The following is a 17,116-nucleotide window of genomic DNA, read 5'->3' as shown; positions in this document are numbered from 1 at the left end:
GTGTTGGTGAAGCTAAAGACCAGGTAGAGCAATTATTTTTGTTTAATCCCATTATAAAAATGAAAATGGCCCTTTTAAAAAGGAAGGAGGCAATAAACCTGTGGAACAAAGGGGTCATCGCTACAGACAAAGAAAAAACAACTGAAAGAGATCAACCCAAGTAGGAAAAAGAAGCAGTTTAAAAGCGACGAGAGCCGTCACTGCCTTCAGAGAGCACAGAAGTAAAGAGGGAGAAAGTAAGTCAAAATGAGTCATTTTCTGTGTTGAACCCATGGCTTTCACTGTCTGGTAAAGTTACAGATCTCATTGCCAGGCCCATGTTCTGAAGGGATTGTGTGGGTTTCCCTTAATGACAAGGACTGTGTGGTCAGAGCTGGAGTAGTTGTTCTTTGAACACTGTTCTTCCACTGGTGAGTTAGGACATTTTGTGCCTGCAAGTTCGCCTGACATGTCTCTCAACTATCCCGCAGATCCACTAAAAGATACTACCAAGCAAAACCTACTTCTTAACATAGTCCCTGGAGCAGCAAAGCTACCAAACTACACTATTCTCAGCAAAAGCAGGATGCTGCCCTCTCCTGGCAGTAGCCATCCATTACTAGACTCCTCTCATGAGCTGTTAGACTGGACAGGTAGCAGAGGCACAAGAAGAACTGATTTTAAAAAGATCCATTAAATGAAACAGGGAGGCACTGAGGTCCCGGAGGGCAGGGGAGTTGAGAGTCCAAGACAAGTGGTCGTTCCTTAAGGAGATGATCCTCCAAGCCCAAAGGGTGACAATCCCTACATGGATCAAAGGGGGCAAGAGCACTCAAAAGCCCCCATGGCTCACCAAAAGCATCCAGGAACGTCTCAAAGCCAAAAAGGAGGCATACACGCAATGGAAGAGACGGGCCATCACCAAGGAGGATTATACCTCCATTGATTGAGATTGTATGGGGGCTGTTAGGAAGGCTAAGGCAGAGATAGAACTGGGACTAGCGACCTGGATCAAGGATAACAAGAAGTCCTTTTTTAAATACATAGGGGGTAAAAGGAAGGTACCAAGTAAGGCGGGGCCTCTGCAGAACATGCTTGGTATTCTGGTGGTAGCACCAGGTGACAAAGCTAATCTCTTTAACAGAGTCTTTTCTTCCATGTTTCTGAGAAGGGACAGGGACATCCCTCGCACTGGGAATCTGGACCAACCTAGGGGAAGTGCAGGGAACTTCTGGAGGGACTAGACATGTTCAGATCAGCAGGTCCTGATGATCTCCACCCCAGAGTGCTGAGGGAATTGGCAGGGGTCATTGTGGGACCCCTGGCACAGCTTTACAAGCACTCATGGTGCTCTGTCCAGGTGCCGGAGGACTGGAAAAGGGCCAAAGTGGTCCCCATTTTCAAAAAAGGGAGGAAGGAGGACCCAGGAAACTATAGGCCCATTAGTCTTACCTTGGTCCTGGGGAAGCTCTTTGAGAAAATTATCTGTGAGGGACCAGCAGGGGAGATTATGCTCAGGGGCAACCAACATGGGTTCATTAGGGGCAGGTCCTGTCAGACCAACCTGGTGGCCTTCTATGACTAGGTCACAAAAGCCTTGGACACAGGTGTCACAGTGGACGTAGTCTTTCTGGACTTTAGGAAGGCCTTCAACACTGTCTCTCACCCCATCCTCATTAAAAAATTAGGCAACTGTGGAGTTGATGCCTACACAGTCAGATGGGTCACAAACTGGCTGGAGGGCCTCACCCAGAGAGTGGTGGTAGACGGGTGTTTTTCGACCTGGAGGGATGTGGGCAGTGGGGTCCCCCAGGGCTCGGTCCTCAGGCCCGCACTGTTCAATATCTTCCTCAGTGACTTGGACAAGGGGGTGAAAAGCACCTTGTTCAAGCTCGCAGATGACACTAAGATGTGGGGAGAAGTGAGCATGCTAGAAGAGAGGGACAGGCTACAACTAGATCTGAACTGGTTACAGGGGTAGGCAGATGAGAATAGGATGGGTTTCAATACGGACAAGTGCAAGCTATTGCACCTGGGGAGGAAAAACCAGCAGCATACCTACAGGCTGGGGAACTCCCTTCTTGTCAGTGCAGAGGCAGAAAGGGATCTTGGAGTCACTAGTGATTCCAAGATGAACATGGGCTGACAGTGTGGGGACGCGGTCAGAAAGGCTAACCACACCTTGCCATGCATCCATAGATGCATCTCAAACAGGTCCAAGGAGGTGATCCTCCCCATCTATGCAACATTGGTCAGGCCACAGTTGGAGTACTGCATCCAGTTCTGGGCACTGCACTTCAGGAGGGATGTGGACAGCATCAAGATGGTCCAGAGGAGGGCCACCCACATGATCAGGGGGCAACAGGGTAGGCCCTGTGAGGAGAGACTACAGGACCTGAACCTGTTCAGCCTCCACAAAAGAAGGCTGAGAGGGGATATGGTGGCCGCCTACAAACTTGCCAAGCGGGACCAGCAGGCAATGGAAGAGTCCCTGTTCCCCCGAGCACTACCGGGAGTTACAAGGAACAACGGCCATAAGTTGATGGAGAGTAGGTTCAGGCTAGATATTAGGAGGCGCTACTTCACAGTCAGGGAAGCTAGGAGCTGGAACCAACTTCCAAGGGAAGTGGTGCTCGCTCCTACCCTGTGGGTCTTCAAAAGGAGGCTAGACAATCACCTAGCTGGGGTCGTTTGACCCCAGCACTCTTTCCTGCCATGGCAGGGGGTTGGACTTGATGCTTCGGTCCCTTCCGACCCTACCAACTATGAAACTACGAAATGTCTATGCCCTAATGGAGCATGAGTGGGAGGATCAATCCTGGGCCACGCTGATAACCAGGAGGCGGGGGGGAGGGGTTCTTCAGAATCCTGAGCCAGGAAGAAGAGATTCCAGTCTGGGCTTAGGAGCAAAACTTTTCTCACCGGGTGAGCCAGGTGCAGCAATTACTGTGGCACATCTTTCCAGGCTGGGGGATGCAACGGTTGAAGGCTAGAGAAGAGCTCACCATTTTCTGTCATTGCATAAGCTTGGAGAGGCTCCCACTTGAGATGCCCCACAGCGCAGGGCACTGCACACTGATAGAGACAGTCTCCATGCCAAAGAGCTTATAGGCCACCCCACAAAGGATGGTAGGGGAAACAAGCACCCAGTGGGGAAGTGATTCAACTCCCTGTCTCCTATGACCCAGCTCATCCTGCCCTGCTGATTGCTGGGGCCCTGACACAGGTTCAAATGAAAGCTGGATAGAGACCAGCCATGGAGCTGTTAGCATTTTGTGGTGGGAGAAACCTCCCTAAGGTCCGTTGTCTAGCTGTAATTTGATTGACAGACAACGCGGGTAAAGAAAGACAGCTGTTTATTTGCTCGAGCAAAGACCATAAAGCCAGCAAAAGGCAAAATGGCCCCCCCTCAAGGGTGAGGCGATCTTTTATACTTCTTACAACAAAGCAAGACTATATGGTTAACAAAAAGCAATACTTGGGGCGGTGCTCTACAAATCTTTGTAACAGCATATTTCTATTAAGCTGAACTAGCACTTTTGAAAAGCTAAAAGTTAAGTAACAGTAACATTATGTTAGCAAAACCTTACACAGTAGAAGATACTTCTCAAGGACACAACCAGTAAGCTCAAAACAATGGTTTCTCTGTCTTATCTTACTTCTTGCTGTAGCTGATTTTTTTTAGCGCACAGACACAGATTCACTTTTTAACTCAGAAAATGCTTGTTGCAGTTAAAATGATTACTTGACACAAGCAAAGGCCTAGCTATCATTCTGCCTTGTGGTCAGCTGCATTACTAGGCCACAGGTCATGCCTTGTATTCAGCTGTAAAGCTAATACTTCTTAAAAATCCAAATTATTGTAAACCTAACAGTATGCTTTCAGAAAACTATTCTATTTTAGGGTAATGACAAACCTGCGGACTACAATTTCAACCACTGACTCTTAGGTGGTTGGATCTGGAGTCATTTTGATGGTGTGAGGATCACTTTACATGTGTGGCTGGTCTAAACCTATGACACGATTCACCTGTCCATTGTGTCACAGATGTAACATGTAGCAGGCATCGCAGGCAGATGCACAACTGCTATTAACCCCAGCAAGAGGAAGGGCTGCCACGGATCCAGGTGCAGCCCTGTACTCTGGGCAGGGCGGGGCTAAATGCGCCCAAACCCCCTGCTGCGACTCCATGAGCCTGGCCAGCTCCTGACAGCTCCCAGGCTCCTAGCGCTGGTGCAGTGGCAATGAGCAGGGCCCTCATTTCGCCGCTGGGCGCCAGCCTGGTTCTCCCTGCCACGGGGTGCAGCTCCGGGAAGGATCATGTGCTGGCTCTTATTAGCTCCCGGTTAATCAATGCAAAGTATTTTGCATACCGAGGTCTCATTTGCATAAAGCATCACCTATGGGGCAAGCCCAACACAGCAGCGCCAGGGCTGGCTGGGTGCTGGATGTTGGGTAGTGGGTACTGGGTGCTGGACACTAGGTGTTGGGTGCTGGACGCGGGGTAGAGGGTGCTGGACACTAGGTGTTGGGTGCTGGACGCGGGGTAGAGGGTGCTGGGCGCCGGGCGCCCGCCTGACGCGACACCTCCCGCAGAGGGGCAGGAACACGTGGAGGTGACTGGAGAAACGGATGATGCCGAGCTCTACTCGCCAGGCCTGGCCGGGCGGCGCTCTGGGATGAAGCCGTTAGGCCTAGGGGATGGGGCGTGGCTGCGGAGCACAGAGAGGGGCTAGAGCGGCCAGCACAGGCCGGAGCGGAAGTGAGGCGGGAGGGGCCGGAAGCGGCGTGCGGCAGAGCGCAGAAGCAGGAGAGGAGAAGGTCTCGCGGGGGTGGGGCGGGCGGTACCATCGGGGCGAGGGCGGTGCACGAGGCTGCCCCCCCACCCCCGGTTGAGATGGTCCGGGCCGCGTGAGGGCGGGGCCAGCCGGGACCCTAGTGTAGACGCGGCGCCGGGTCCGAGCACCCCCGCGCTTCCCTGCTCCTCGCGCCGGCTCCGGCCCCCGGGGGCGCGGCCGCCCGGAGCCCGGTTTCCTGCAGGTGCCTGCCCGCGGCGGCCGCTCGCTGGGCGCGGGGCAGGCCGGGGAGGGGAGCGGAAAGCAGAGCGGCGGGTGGGACAGGAGCGGCAGGCCGGACTGGGGCGGGGCAGGGGCAGAAAGCAGAGCAGCAGGCCAGGGCAGGGGCAGGGGTCGCGGTGGCACTCGGGGAGGCTGCGGGTGCGGCCGGTTGCCCTCCAGTGCCCCCGGCGGCAGGGCCAGAGCTTGCTGCTGCTTCCCCAGGACTCGGCGACACGACCGGCCTCGCTGGGGTCCCGGCTGCTCTCGGCCCCCACCGGCCGTCAGCCTTGCACCGAGATTCACCTCTTAGTGTTGGAGCAAAAGGATCGGCGCGTCGAGCAGCAGCAGTTGCTGCTGGCGCTTTCTCCGTGGGGCTCGAGACGCGTAGCGCATTTCGTAAACACAGTGTGTGCTCCTCGCCTCCTGGCAGAGCAAACGCATCCCAAACGTCTGAGCTGTGCTGGAGTCTGGGTGCCAGGTCCGTAGGCAGCGCTGCTGCGGGCTGACAGCAGGACGCGCTGCTCAGTGTCAGGCCGCAGACCTCTCGCGCTCGCCAGGGAAAGTGGCAGCGTAGCAAGCTCGGTCTGTACGTGCTCCCCTGTGCCTGGTCTGCGCGCTGCGCGACTGGCTGGTGTTGAAGCGGTCCACAGCCAAAGCCTATTAGCTGTCCACTGATTTAAAAGGGAAGGAGGAGCTGTTTTGGGGGGTGCGTGTGAGCTGCTATGCTCTGTCACTACAGGAGCTGCAAGTGGTCAGCGTCACTAATGTTAACTGTGATCAAGATGGCGTTAGAGTTACGAGGACGTGGCTGTAGGAGCAGACCCGCCGAACCGCTCCACTAGGCAGCTTCCTATAGGCATCAACGCTGCCTCCGTTTGCACCCTTTGTTCAGCTCCGTGCTTCACGTGGTTCAGCTCACTGCTTTCATGCTGAAGGTCTCGCTTTCAAGTCCTGCTGGTGGACCGCACTGGGGGTCACTGTGCACAGGACTGAAGTCAGGCACGTGCCCGATGCTTCGTGTTCATGTGCCTCCAGACATAGGACCATGGGGGCTGCCACATGTGTGAACTTTTTTCTTTATTTCAAAAAAGCTTCATCTGCATGAGGGCAAGTGAAGAGAAAACTGGTCTCAGGTTTAGTTTAAAACTGCCCTCCCCAGCCCACCAATGCTGTTTTCCTGACAAGTGTTTGCAATTGGAAACATGACTGTTTAAAGTGGGTACATTTGCCTCTGCCTGTGAGAAGCCGCGATTGCTTGCTTTGCCTGTGAGCGTGCTTGCTCAGGCATGGCAGCCTCCCTGTTCTGGGCAAGTGTCTCCCTAATGATATGCTAGGCAGGTTGGTGGAAACTAACTGCATTCCTGTGTCTCTCCAGAGTCCTTTGGTGACAGAATGACACTATGGATGTTGGGGGTAATCCCCTTCTCCCTGACAGCGTCCTCTATGAGATCTTCCTCTACCTGGACCACGTAGACGTGCTCTCAGCAACACTGGTGTGTCGGCAGTGGCACGCAGTGGCCCGGGATGAGTTCTTGTGGAAGGAACTATTTTATCGATACTACCGGATTTCTCGGGAAGTGCCGCGGCACCCAGGTCAGGTATCTTTAATTGTGCGCTGTAACTGCTACAGGCAAAGCCACCCAACTCCGTGGCCTCTGCTTGTGGCTAACCCCCATCCCCTCCTTGCTGCCTTCCGATTCCCAAATGTCTCGGCTTGTGTGTTGCAGTCGCTGTTTCCTGGTACGATGAGTTCCAGAGACTCTATGACACCATCCCGTGCGTTGAAGTACAGACCCTCAGGGAGCACAGTGACCAGGTCTTGCACCTCAGCTTCTCCCATTCTGGCTACCTGTTTGCATCCTGCTCCAAGGACTGCACTGTTAAGGTAAAGAAGTAGCCGGCTCTTGTACTGGCTGATTTGTTTGTTCACTTGTACCAAGTGAGGTAGGCTCAAGCTTTGACTCCAGCTGTATAAACTTCTGTCAAGCTGTTGTACCCTGATCTTCCTCTTCTTCCTCCTCCTCCCTTTCCTTTGCTGGGAGCTGATCTGATTGGTTAGTATAGTGAGGCCTTTGGATCAGGCACTGTGGAGGAGATGCTGCAGCTGAGACGTCTTAGCCTCCATAAAACACAGGAGAGGTATAGAAGTCACAGGGCTCTGAATATATGGGGCTGTGAGCTAACCGGTTTGGCCTCTCTGAGCAGCTGGTCTTTATAATAGACTCTGAGCTCATTCAAGAAGCCCCTTTCCCTTTGGGGGTTTGAAGCATTTCAGGGTCGGGTAATTATTTCAGACAGAGGGCCGCTTGCTGAGTTTTGGCAAGCCATTGAGGGCCACATGACAGGCAGCCAGGGGCAAATAAATTTTAATTTTCTAATTTATTTATTTTTTTTTGTCCCTTTGGGCCGGAAAGAATGGCCTGGTGGGCCACATCTGGCCCATGGGCCACATTTTGCCCACTCCTGATTTTAATGTCTGTAATGTGGAGGAGTATAACTTGCATGTGACTGGACTGGGGGGGGTGGGGGGGAAGACGATGCATATTCTGGAGCGGGTGTGGATGAGCTGTGACCTGTGGGAAGGATTGCATAAGGGCTGGGGACATGGCTTTGCAGTACAATATCTGATCTGATTTTTGTGGCCCAAGCCAGCTCTTCCCAGGTTCTGCCTGAAGCACCGATGTGCCAGTGTTGGGGCTGGGCAGACAGTAAAAGAACAGAAAAAACAACAAAATGTGGAGAGCAACCGAGCCCGCTATTCCGTCTCCTCTTCCCCCCGCGCCGCCCCCGCCCCCCCCCCAACTCCTAGAGTCTAGGAGTTGGAATGCTTGTGTGTTACTCCCTGCTCCACTGCTGGCTTGCTAGACCCTGGGATAATCTCGGTCCCCCTCCACTCTGCTCTGGGAACCCCAAATGAGATAACACTTCTGCACAGCTACTGCCTGAGCAGCTCTTATTTTGGTGACTTTGGTTAGGGGACAGCATCCTCCTGTTGGAGAACAGGCATAGGCTGTGTGGCAGCAGGGCTGACATGCACAGCAGCCTGAGGGGAGATCAGTCTGGGGGTGGGGTGGGATAGTGAGAGTAGGACAGAATTCTTAAGCTTTAGCCTGTTCGCTGAATATGCCCCTGTGTGGTGGGGATGGAGGCATTCTGCAAGGAACCTAATCTTCTTTTCCCAGGCTTTCACTTCCCATTGTGCTCCCTGAAGCCATGGAATTGCCCTTGAATTGTAGTGCCTTCCCCTTGTAGCCTTCAGGGCCTTTGTACCAAGTCAGCATCCTCCTGAGTGGCTACTACAGTGTCAGTGCCTTGAGGCCCCCCCATCTTTTTGTTCTGGGTACTGTGCAGTTGTAAGCTGACAGGACCGGTTCCCCTGTCCAGTAAGCAACCCTTGCTGCAAAAATAGCCTCTTGGGTGAGTAATTACTGTGTGCAGCCTTCTTTGGTACTCTAAAGCAGAGTGACCAGAGCAGCAGCAAGGGCATTTTTCTGAGCACTGTGCAGTATGGTATTGGATTCATCCAATAATTTTTCAATGGGCTGCTTTGTAAACCCCTCCAGTTCTCCTCTGAATAGGCTCCAGGCAGAGAGGTCAGCACTAATGGATTTCTGTCCACTGGCCTCCAAACTGCCTGGCTGGTGCCCTCTGACTTTTGTCTTGCTAATGGTAAATGCTCTTAGTGTTGCTGGACCTTTTGACAGCCTCCCTCTGTCCCATCTATTTTCAGATCTGGAACAACGAGCTGGACATCTCCTTGCTGCACAGCTCCAACATGAGGCCGTACAATTGGAGCTACACGCAGTTTTCCCAGTTCAATTCAGATGACTCCCTTCTCTTGGTGTCAGGTGTCTTTGTGGGGCCTCACAATTCCTCGTCTGGAGAGATCGCTGTCATCAGCATGGGTAAGGCTCCTTCCATCCTGGATCTTCCTTGACATGATGAGATGAAATGGTTTGGGAGCCAGTGGATGGGACACTGGTCCAAGAGCTGGTGTGCTGGGTTTTGTGAGAACCTGAACATGTGGCCTCTCCTTTCTGTCCTTGTTTCTGCCATCTGTAAAAGGCAGATAAGTCTGAACCCTTCCTCAGTAGATCAGGAAGTGCTGTCAAGAGCTGAGCCTGCCTGGACTGAAGTGTAACTGAGCTAAAAATGTAGCTCATGGCACTTAGTTGTAATCGCCTCAGAAAGAGCCACTGATGTGTCTACATTTCACTTCAGCTGTTCTAGTGCTGATGGAAAGCAATGGGTTTAGCTTGAGTGTGAGCAGTGTGGGAGCTTTGTCACACAACTGATCTGGTGCACTCATGTGCCTGACCTGCAGTGCTGGTTGGCCTGTTCCTGAGAGCCCTTACAGCTCTGCTGGAATGTGTATGTATGTCTGACCTGTTTTCCATACCCCCTCACCTTTCTAGGACTCTACCTATCCTGAACTTCATTTTCTCCTGTGATCTCTGCCCTGGGCTCCCTGCCCAAGTAGAGGCTTCTTGTAGGGCTGGATATATTGATGTGTGGTGTCTTCTACTATTGGAGCTTATGGTACAGTGAAAGGGTTGGGGCCTCTGAGGCACAGAGAACTAGTCTGAGTAGTAACATCACTGAAAGGCAGAGAATGATGGTTTTGGCCACTCCTAGCCAGCTGCGAGAGACCATCCATGTCCATCTACTTCAGTGACCAGCCAGGCCTCTGACTGGATTTCATGCCTAAGTCTTGTCCTTTTGCTGGAGCAGGCTCAAAGGCACAGTTCATTTCCCCACTTTTTTTTCCTCCCTTCCAGAAAACTTCTTACTCCTCTCTAGGGTGAGGAACAAACCCTACGACGTGTTTGGCTGCTGGCTGAACGAAACCAACCTGATTTCTGGCAACCTGCACCGGATTGGGCACATCACCTCCTGCTCTGTGCTGTGGCTGAACAACGCCTTCCAGGTGCGGCCTCAACCAGCTCGAGGCCACTTAATCTGGGTGCTGCCCCCACCCTCAGCTGGACCCACTGCATTAGAGACCCTGAGTCTCTGGCTATGGGCCTCAGCCAGGGCTCCTTCTTGGCACCTACAGCAGGAAGGAACTCTGGGAAGAGGAGCTGAGGAGTCTCCTGCTGTAAGAGGGCAGGGCAATAGTCTCAAGTTGCAGCAAGGAACATTTAGGTTGGATATCGGGAAAAACTTTCTTACTAGGAGGGTGGTGAACTACTGGAACAGGTTACCCAGAGAGGTGGTAGAATCTCCATCCTTAAAGGTTTTTAAGACCTGGCTTGACAAAGCCCTGGCGGGAATGATCTAGTTGGGGATGGTCCTGCTTTGAGCAGGGGACTGGGCTAGATGTCCTCCTGAGGTCCCTTCCAACCCTCATTTTCTATGCTTTTGGGCATTGGTCTTGAGCCCTGTCCTGCTCTCTAATCTCACCTCTCTGCTCTGTTCCTAGGGCATAGAGTCTGAGAATGTAAATGTAGTGAAAAGACTGTTTAAAATCCAGAACTTAAATGCCAGCACTATCCGGACGGTGATGGTGGCAGACTGCAGCCGGTATGACTCCCCTGACCTGCTCCTGGACTATGGGGAGCAGTTAGCTGCTGCTTCCACCTCCCCTTGCCAGGTCTTTGACCTTGGCAGTGACAGTGAGGAAGAGGAGGCAAAACCCAAACAGAACTTGACATCAGAGCTGGCAGCGCAGGAATCCTCAGAGGATGGGAGCGTGACAGCAGGGGGTGGGCTACAGCAGTTCCTGGACGACATCATGGAAGGTCGTGTGAGACCCCTCATGACTGAAAAAGAGCTGGAGACAAAGGTGGCTGAGCTGCTTGCAAGGAACAGGACAAAGCCACCTGAACTGAACTTGGTCCCCACCGATGGCCACAGCAAGAAGAAATACCTGATCTTCACCACAGGATGCCTCACTTACTCGCCACACCAGATTGGTAAGCCCTGGCATGGTGGCTTTGCCTTGGGCTATGCGTTCCAGCCCTTGCTTCTCCCATGCCCAGGCTCTAAAATCTGCCATACTGGCTCTGCAAGTTGTCATCCTGTTTGGTCACTGCCCTGCAGTAGGCCAGCTGCAGTTCTAGGTGCAGATAGGCTTGCTCTTGTTTCTACCATGGGTTTCTGTTGGGGGGCCAGCTGTAGTTAAGGGTGTGAAACAGCTTTCCTTATGCCCTTTTTTACCACACTGATGCTTGGGCTGTGGTTTTCTAGGCTTAGTTTGGGGAGAAGCTGCTGAGATCCCAGCTCTGATCATTTTGAGCTTGGGTCTAGAACAAAACTGACTGGACTGGACATGAAGCAGTTGTCCTGCATGTGGGTTGTGTGAAGGCTTATGCCCTCACTTCTTGGAAAGGAAGGAGATTCCATTTGCTCAGACCTCCCATGGTAACTGCATATGCAGAGGTGAAGAACAATGTGTGTGTGTCACCAGCCAAAGTGATTTACCCCTGGTAGCTGCTTTTTCTTCCAGCCTAAGGCTCAACCAAGGGGAGCATAGAGTCATAGGGCTCTAGCATCCAGAGCTGTAGAACAGATTCATAGATGCTAGGGTCGGAAGGGACCTCAATAGATCATCGAATCTGACACTAGCATCTATGAATCTGTTCTACAGCTCTGGATGCTAGAGCCCTATGACTCTATGGTCCCCTTGGTTGAGCCTTAGGCTGGAAGAAAAAGCAGCTACCAGGGGTAAATCACTTTGGCTGGTGACACACACACATTGTTCTTCACCTCTGCATATGCAGTTTCCATTTGCTCAGACCTCCCATGGTATCTCCTTCCCTTCCAAGAAGTGAGGGCATAAGCCTTCACACAACCCACATGCAGGACAACTGCTTCATTGGTCTCAACAGAGTTGAGACCAATCCATTTTCAAGTCCTCTGTCATCTTGGGCTTGAAGAACTGCGTGAACCCTATGCAGGGTGCATGCAAGGGGCAGAGTCAAGTCCTGCATCCAACCCTAGCTTTGCCACTTTCTTGCTTGGGGATGCATCAGTGACTGCATGAATGTAGATGCAGCCTGCATGTGGCATGTGCTGGTGGAGATGCTGCCTAGTAGCCTTCTAGCTTGTAGTGGTGGCTGATAAAATAATCATGCAGCCTGCCCTGAGGGCCTCTGTCCACTGGATTACTAACTACAGATCCCACTAGGCAGTGCTTCATTGATCCAGCATTGCATGCTAGCACTTGTAGTCGCAGTGGTGGCTGATGGGGAGGGAGGAGAGGGGTGGAGTTTGCTTTCAGAATCTCACTGGAAGCGAAGAATGAGGTGGACCGGTACTCAAAGCTGCCATCCTAGCCCAGATCCCTGGTCAAAAGGATGCCCAAGTAGCTACCCAAGGGCTGATGGCAAGAGGAATATGCTAAGGACTAGAGCCCTGTCCTGTGCCATAGGGCATGCCAGCTCCTTTGTCCCCAGTCCTTCTCCATAAGTGAGTTTGTTTTGTCAGGCTCTTGCTGTCAGGAGCTTGCACGAGGTCCCTTGCTGCAGAGCCTGGGGTCTTCCCTAAAGTACTTGGGCTGTGCACATTGTCTCCAAGATGCCTCTCAGAGCAGACTGACTCTCCTGACCCCTTACCCCCTCCAGGGATCAAGCAGATCTTGCCTCATCAGATGACGACAGCAGGGCCAGTGCTGGGGGAGGAGAGGCGTTCAGATGAATTCTTCGACTCGCTGGATCATGTCATTGACATCCATGGGCACATCATTGGCATGGGCCTCTCTCCTGACCACAGGTGGGCACAGCCAGAAGCAGGGCACTGTGGAGCCAAGCATCAGCCATGTGGCAGAGGGTTTTAGGGTAGTATCACTGATTTTGTGCTCCTGGCTGCCAGCTTATTAACTGTGAGAACACTGTGAAGGGTTTCCAGCCCTGCAGAGGGGAGAGCAGATTTACCTTTGTTCAAGGAGTCACATCAGGTGTTGCAAGATTCTTTCTTTCAGGCAGCTGGGGATTTCCTAGCATGGTCTGTCAGTGGGCCTGTGACACTTCCAAGCCATGTGTTGGGATTTGTCCCCTGGCCTTGGAATCTGTGGTATGTGAAGGCCATAGTTGGGACCTTGGTGCTCTCTTCTTTACCCTACCAAGCCCCTGATGTGGAGCTGACTGTATGGGACATGGCATGCTTGCCTGAAAAGTGAGTTGACTCTGCTCAATTTGGAGCTTGGGTTCTATAAAAAGTTCCAGACCTCTTGGCTTCTGCAGCCCTAGCCAGAGGCCATGATCCATTCCTGTAGTGGCCCTAAGTCCTCTTGACTTCTAGCTTTTAGGCTTGTGTGGTCAAGGCAGGCCAATTTCTGTAGCTACCAGGCTGAGGATGAGGAAGGAATTCACTTCCTTTCTTTCATTCTCCATGACCAGTTGGTTGGGTTTCTCCTTCCTGGAGAAGCAGATGTGCACAGCCCTTGTGACATGTCTGCCAGAGCAGTGCTGTGAGGAGCTCTTCTCTTATATAGAGACTTCTCTTACAGCCTCAGACCAGCGAACCTAGCATGGGCATTTGCACCATTCAAGGAACCTGTCCCATGCCCTCAGAACAGGTGTTGTCAGGAAGGTGGGAGCTTGGGTTTGGCATCTTAACTAGCATAGCCTTACTTCCTCACAATGGCACTGAAGAGGAAGGAGCTGGGATTGTTGGGTCTTGCTGGATGGAATGGGAATGGGTCTAGACTACATTGAGATGACCATTTTAGCAACAGTGCAAAAGGGCTGCCCAAGGTGAGGGGAGAGGGGCTTTTGCCAGTGGAGCTGGGTTAGTTCCACTAGCTGCAGAGCTGTGTCTGAGTGGATGGTTGTAATGCCTGTGATCTCCCCTGGGAATTCACCAGCGACACGCACTTACCTGACCTTGGAAAGATCCCAGATTCTGGCCCGGGAAGTGAGTGCAGCTACAAAGGGTCCTGCTGAAATTCCAAACAATTCCGTGGAAACAGCTTGCTCTGGCTGGGAGTCAGTTGTTCCCTGGACAGTCTTGTACTAGCACAACTGCTTCAGCCTGGTGCCAGAGATAGGAGAGAACAGGAAAAGGCTTCTCATGGGAACGGTTTCTCCAGATAAGGGAGTAACACAGTGAGTTACAGGGGCTGCCAGCAGCACGACTCTGGCAGGTGACCTCTGGTCTTGCTTCCCCAGGTACCTGTATGTGAACAGCCGGGCCTGGCCTCAGGACTGCGTCATCTCGGACCCCATGCAGCCACCCCCCATTGCAGAGGAGATCGACCTGCACGTGTTTGACCTGAAGACAATGAAGGAGGTGAAGCGAGCCTTGCGGGCTCACCGGGCCTACACCCCCAATGACGAGTGCTTCTTCATCTTCCTTGATGTCAGCAGGGACTTCGTAGCCAGGTGTGGGGGGGGAGTGGTCTCTTGTGGTCCTGAAGTTGGCAGGGAGGGGGGAGAAGTGCCCTGGCTTTCTGCCCTTGGTAGCTCTGGGTCCATGGCTTGTTGCTGGAGCACTGTGTGGAAATGGGTTTAGGTTCTCCACTTGCTGGGAGTCACTGCAGCAACAGTGTCTAGGGTGGGGGGTGACTCATTGGAGGCTCAGGAACAGTTCTCAGCTACAGCTCCAGCTTGGACACTGGGTTGGGCTCCACAGGAAACTGCAGCTGCCAACTGTGGGGGTGCTTGGACTACAGGGCCCTTTGCTCTTGTGCAAAAGGTTTTCCCTACCCCTTCTTCCCCCTCTCCCCACCTCCATTCAGTCCAGCTGCTTGCACACTGATAGGGTAGGCCAGGCTGACAGCAGGCACTAGCCAACTGGTTGGGTTCTCACTGGTGTCTTGCCCAATGCAGTGGGGCAGAGGATCGTCATGGCTACATTTGGGACCGGCACTACAACATCTGCCTGGCCAAGCTGCAACACGACGATGTGGTCAACTCCGTGGCATTCAGCCCCATGGAGCAGGAGCTGCTCCTGACGGCCAGTGACGATGCCACCATCAAAGTGTGGCGCTCTCCCCGTTCCGTGCGCATCCAGCAGGCCAGGAAGCCCAGGCCCAGGAAGCTGCTCTTCTCCTGGCTCCTGAACCAGAAGAGCTGAAATGAGGCATCCACTCCTGTGACTTTCTCACGCCAGTCACTGCCCTCATGGGGCTCTTGGAGGGGGGAGCCTCAGGCCCTGCACAATGGAGAGGAGCTGCTTGCACACCCAGCCCTTCAGCCAGGGCAGGGGGGGAACTACATTCTCTCCATCTGCGCCTGTTAATAATTGAGCCCCTGCCCTGGGGGCTGTGAGCTGGGCCTGATCAGATGTAGCCTTTGGCTGATCACTGCAGGGCTGTGTGTGGTTTTTTTCCCCCTCAGCTTCTCACAAGTGCTGCTACTTGGCTCCAACTACTTCCAGCCAGGCTTTGGCTACTGCAGAGCACAGGCGGAGGCTGCTGTTTCTTGGATCTGTTCCAGGGGTTTGGGATGGGGCTGGGCTCATTGAGAGCAGTTGGCTGCAGACCACTTGGGCATGGGCAGGCTGAGCTGCTTTACAGCAGGACTCTTTAATGTAGCTGAGTTTTATGAATGTGTCTTTTGCCCTGACCATCAAGAGGCAGCTCACCTCCCTGCAGGGGCATTACTGGATCCCTGGTACTAGTTTGGAGGGATTGGAACAGCTAAGGCTCTTGAACTGGGGAGTGCATGCCTGGAAGCTAGCTAAGCAATGCAAACCTGTTTGTGGCAGCTAGTAAATGTCTTCATTTGGATCTGGCTTGAAATGCAGCCAGCTGCAGAATGGATCCTCTGATTAGCAATGGGAAGGGTAAGGTGTTTAGTTCCTACACTATAGTACATGGGAAGTGAGTGGTGTCTCCTGTTGCTGTCTGTGCCCCATTGTCTGATCCAAGCTGCTAAATAGCACAAAGTGGCTATGATTGTAGTACTTAATACCTTTTAAAACAAGTTGTCCATTCTCATGGCTCCCCAACAGGACAACTCATGTTGTGGCTAAGGGGGGGGGGTGGTTCACAGGGTCTGGCTGATAGTGTGTGGTGCACGTTGTGACAAGTTGGGAGCTGTTGGTGAATACACTGTCTCCAGGAACATCCTTGAAGGAGAGATCAAAAAACATTCCTCTCCAGAATGCTGGAGTGGTTTCCCAGAACTGCCACAAGCTGATCCATCCTGGGTTAGAGTGGTCCTTGGGTGTTACTTTATTACATACAAGACCTGTATGGACCTGGGACTTAAGTCATTATAAGCGGAGCTCCCTCTCCAGTGAGAGTGTGTTTTGAACTGAACAGGCTTTTGGAGGTTAATAGGTTTGTGTTGAAAATAATTAGCCATAGTTTTTGTTGTGTTTGTTTGTTTGTTAACTTTGGGCTCCTAAATCCACTTGGCCTGGGCTTCTGCAAGACCAGGGACCTGCAGCTCTATTAACTTACTTTTGCTAGTGTTCCTCAGTCTCTTTTAACAACAGATAGTTTGACTGTAGGTACCCAGAGGGTCCTTCTGAAATGGGAAACAACAGCCTGTGTCTATAAAGTGTCTGGGGAAAAGACTTTTAAAACTTCTTCTGCTCTGTCCTGGAGGGCTGCCACATGTGGCAGCTCTGTGCCACCTGGATAGGCTTTAAGGGTCAAAAATAAAGCTAGTTGGAGCCTCTGTTTATCCCTATTAAACTGCAGGTTTCTGAACTAGAGTGCACCACTGGGTTTTAACTGCTCCTGGTGTATATGTCCAGAAGATTGATTTCCATACTTGCTGCTTGTCCCTAACTACACAAGTTCACTTAGTGCCCCTGCCCCGGTACTCAGGGTTTAATTTGTCACTAGCAGAAGCAACTTCCTCATGAAGGATGGAGTCCTGCCCACTCCTGGCTCCAAGTACACAGGCACTTTCCTTCTTGAGTAGGGCAAGTCCAGCTGTATGTTGGTCTGTAACAACATCCCCACTAACCTGATCCCCTTAATTATTTTTAAGTATTTTGGGTATTGTGAGGGCTGCTCCTGCACTGGGTTTAGCACACAGTACCCCAGCCCGCTCTGGCTCTGGGCTCCCTATGCATGGACTGTAACCGAGCCAGCCACCAAGGGTTGATGTTTGTACAAGTTTTGCTCCTCGCTACGGCACTGAATAAATATTCTGCTTAGTCCTGTCTCTGCAGAGTGAGT

The 17,116-nt window shown here is 52.5% G+C and overlaps 1 protein-coding gene across 2 annotated transcripts; it reads left to right on the top strand.

Moving 5' to 3' along the window:
* Nucleotides 1–4,713: 4,713 nt before the first annotated feature.
* Nucleotides 4,714–17,094, top strand: FBXW5 (F-box and WD repeat domain containing 5). Of its 2 annotated transcripts, none has more exons than XM_019475853.2 (9): nt 4,714–4,801; nt 6,413–6,630; nt 6,765–6,922; nt 8,768–8,942; nt 9,816–9,964; nt 10,460–10,952; nt 12,603–12,750; nt 14,148–14,360; nt 14,808–17,094. In XM_019475853.2, the coding sequence occupies exons 2-9, from the start codon at nt 6,438–6,440 to the stop codon at nt 15,052–15,054; spliced, it is 1,776 nt and encodes a 591-aa protein (XP_019331398.2). In that variant the 5' UTR covers nt 4,714–4,801; nt 6,413–6,437; the 3' UTR covers nt 15,055–17,094. The 2 variants fall into 2 exon arrangements, with proteins under 2 accessions (XP_019331398.2, XP_019331400.2); XM_019475855.2 differs by lacking the exon at nt 4,714–4,801 and adding an exon at nt 4,808–5,020.
* Nucleotides 17,095–17,116: the final 22 nt, after the last annotated feature.

Source organism: Alligator mississippiensis, chromosome 12 (genome assembly GCF_030867095.1).
Source record: "Alligator mississippiensis isolate rAllMis1 chromosome 12, rAllMis1, whole genome shotgun sequence".
NCBI classification, from domain to species: domain Eukaryota; kingdom Metazoa; phylum Chordata; order Crocodylia; family Alligatoridae; genus Alligator; species Alligator mississippiensis.
The sequence above is the reverse complement of the archived record's forward strand: the minus strand, read 5'-3'. Positions and strand labels throughout refer to the sequence as shown.

Bases quoted from the DNA above. Each gene is read 5' to 3' on its own strand.
- FBXW5 (XM_019475853.2), top strand. From the start codon at position 6,438: ATGGATGTTGGGGGTAATCCCCTTCTCCCTGACAGCGTCCTCTATGAG. The intron at 8,943-9,815 runs GTAAGGCTCCTT...CCTCCCTTCCAG, and splicing joins GATCGCTGTCATCAGCATGG to AAAACTTCTTACTCCTCTCT. The intron at 9,965-10,459 runs GTGCGGCCTCAA...CTCTGTTCCTAG, and splicing joins GGCTGAACAACGCCTTCCAG to GGCATAGAGTCTGAGAATGT.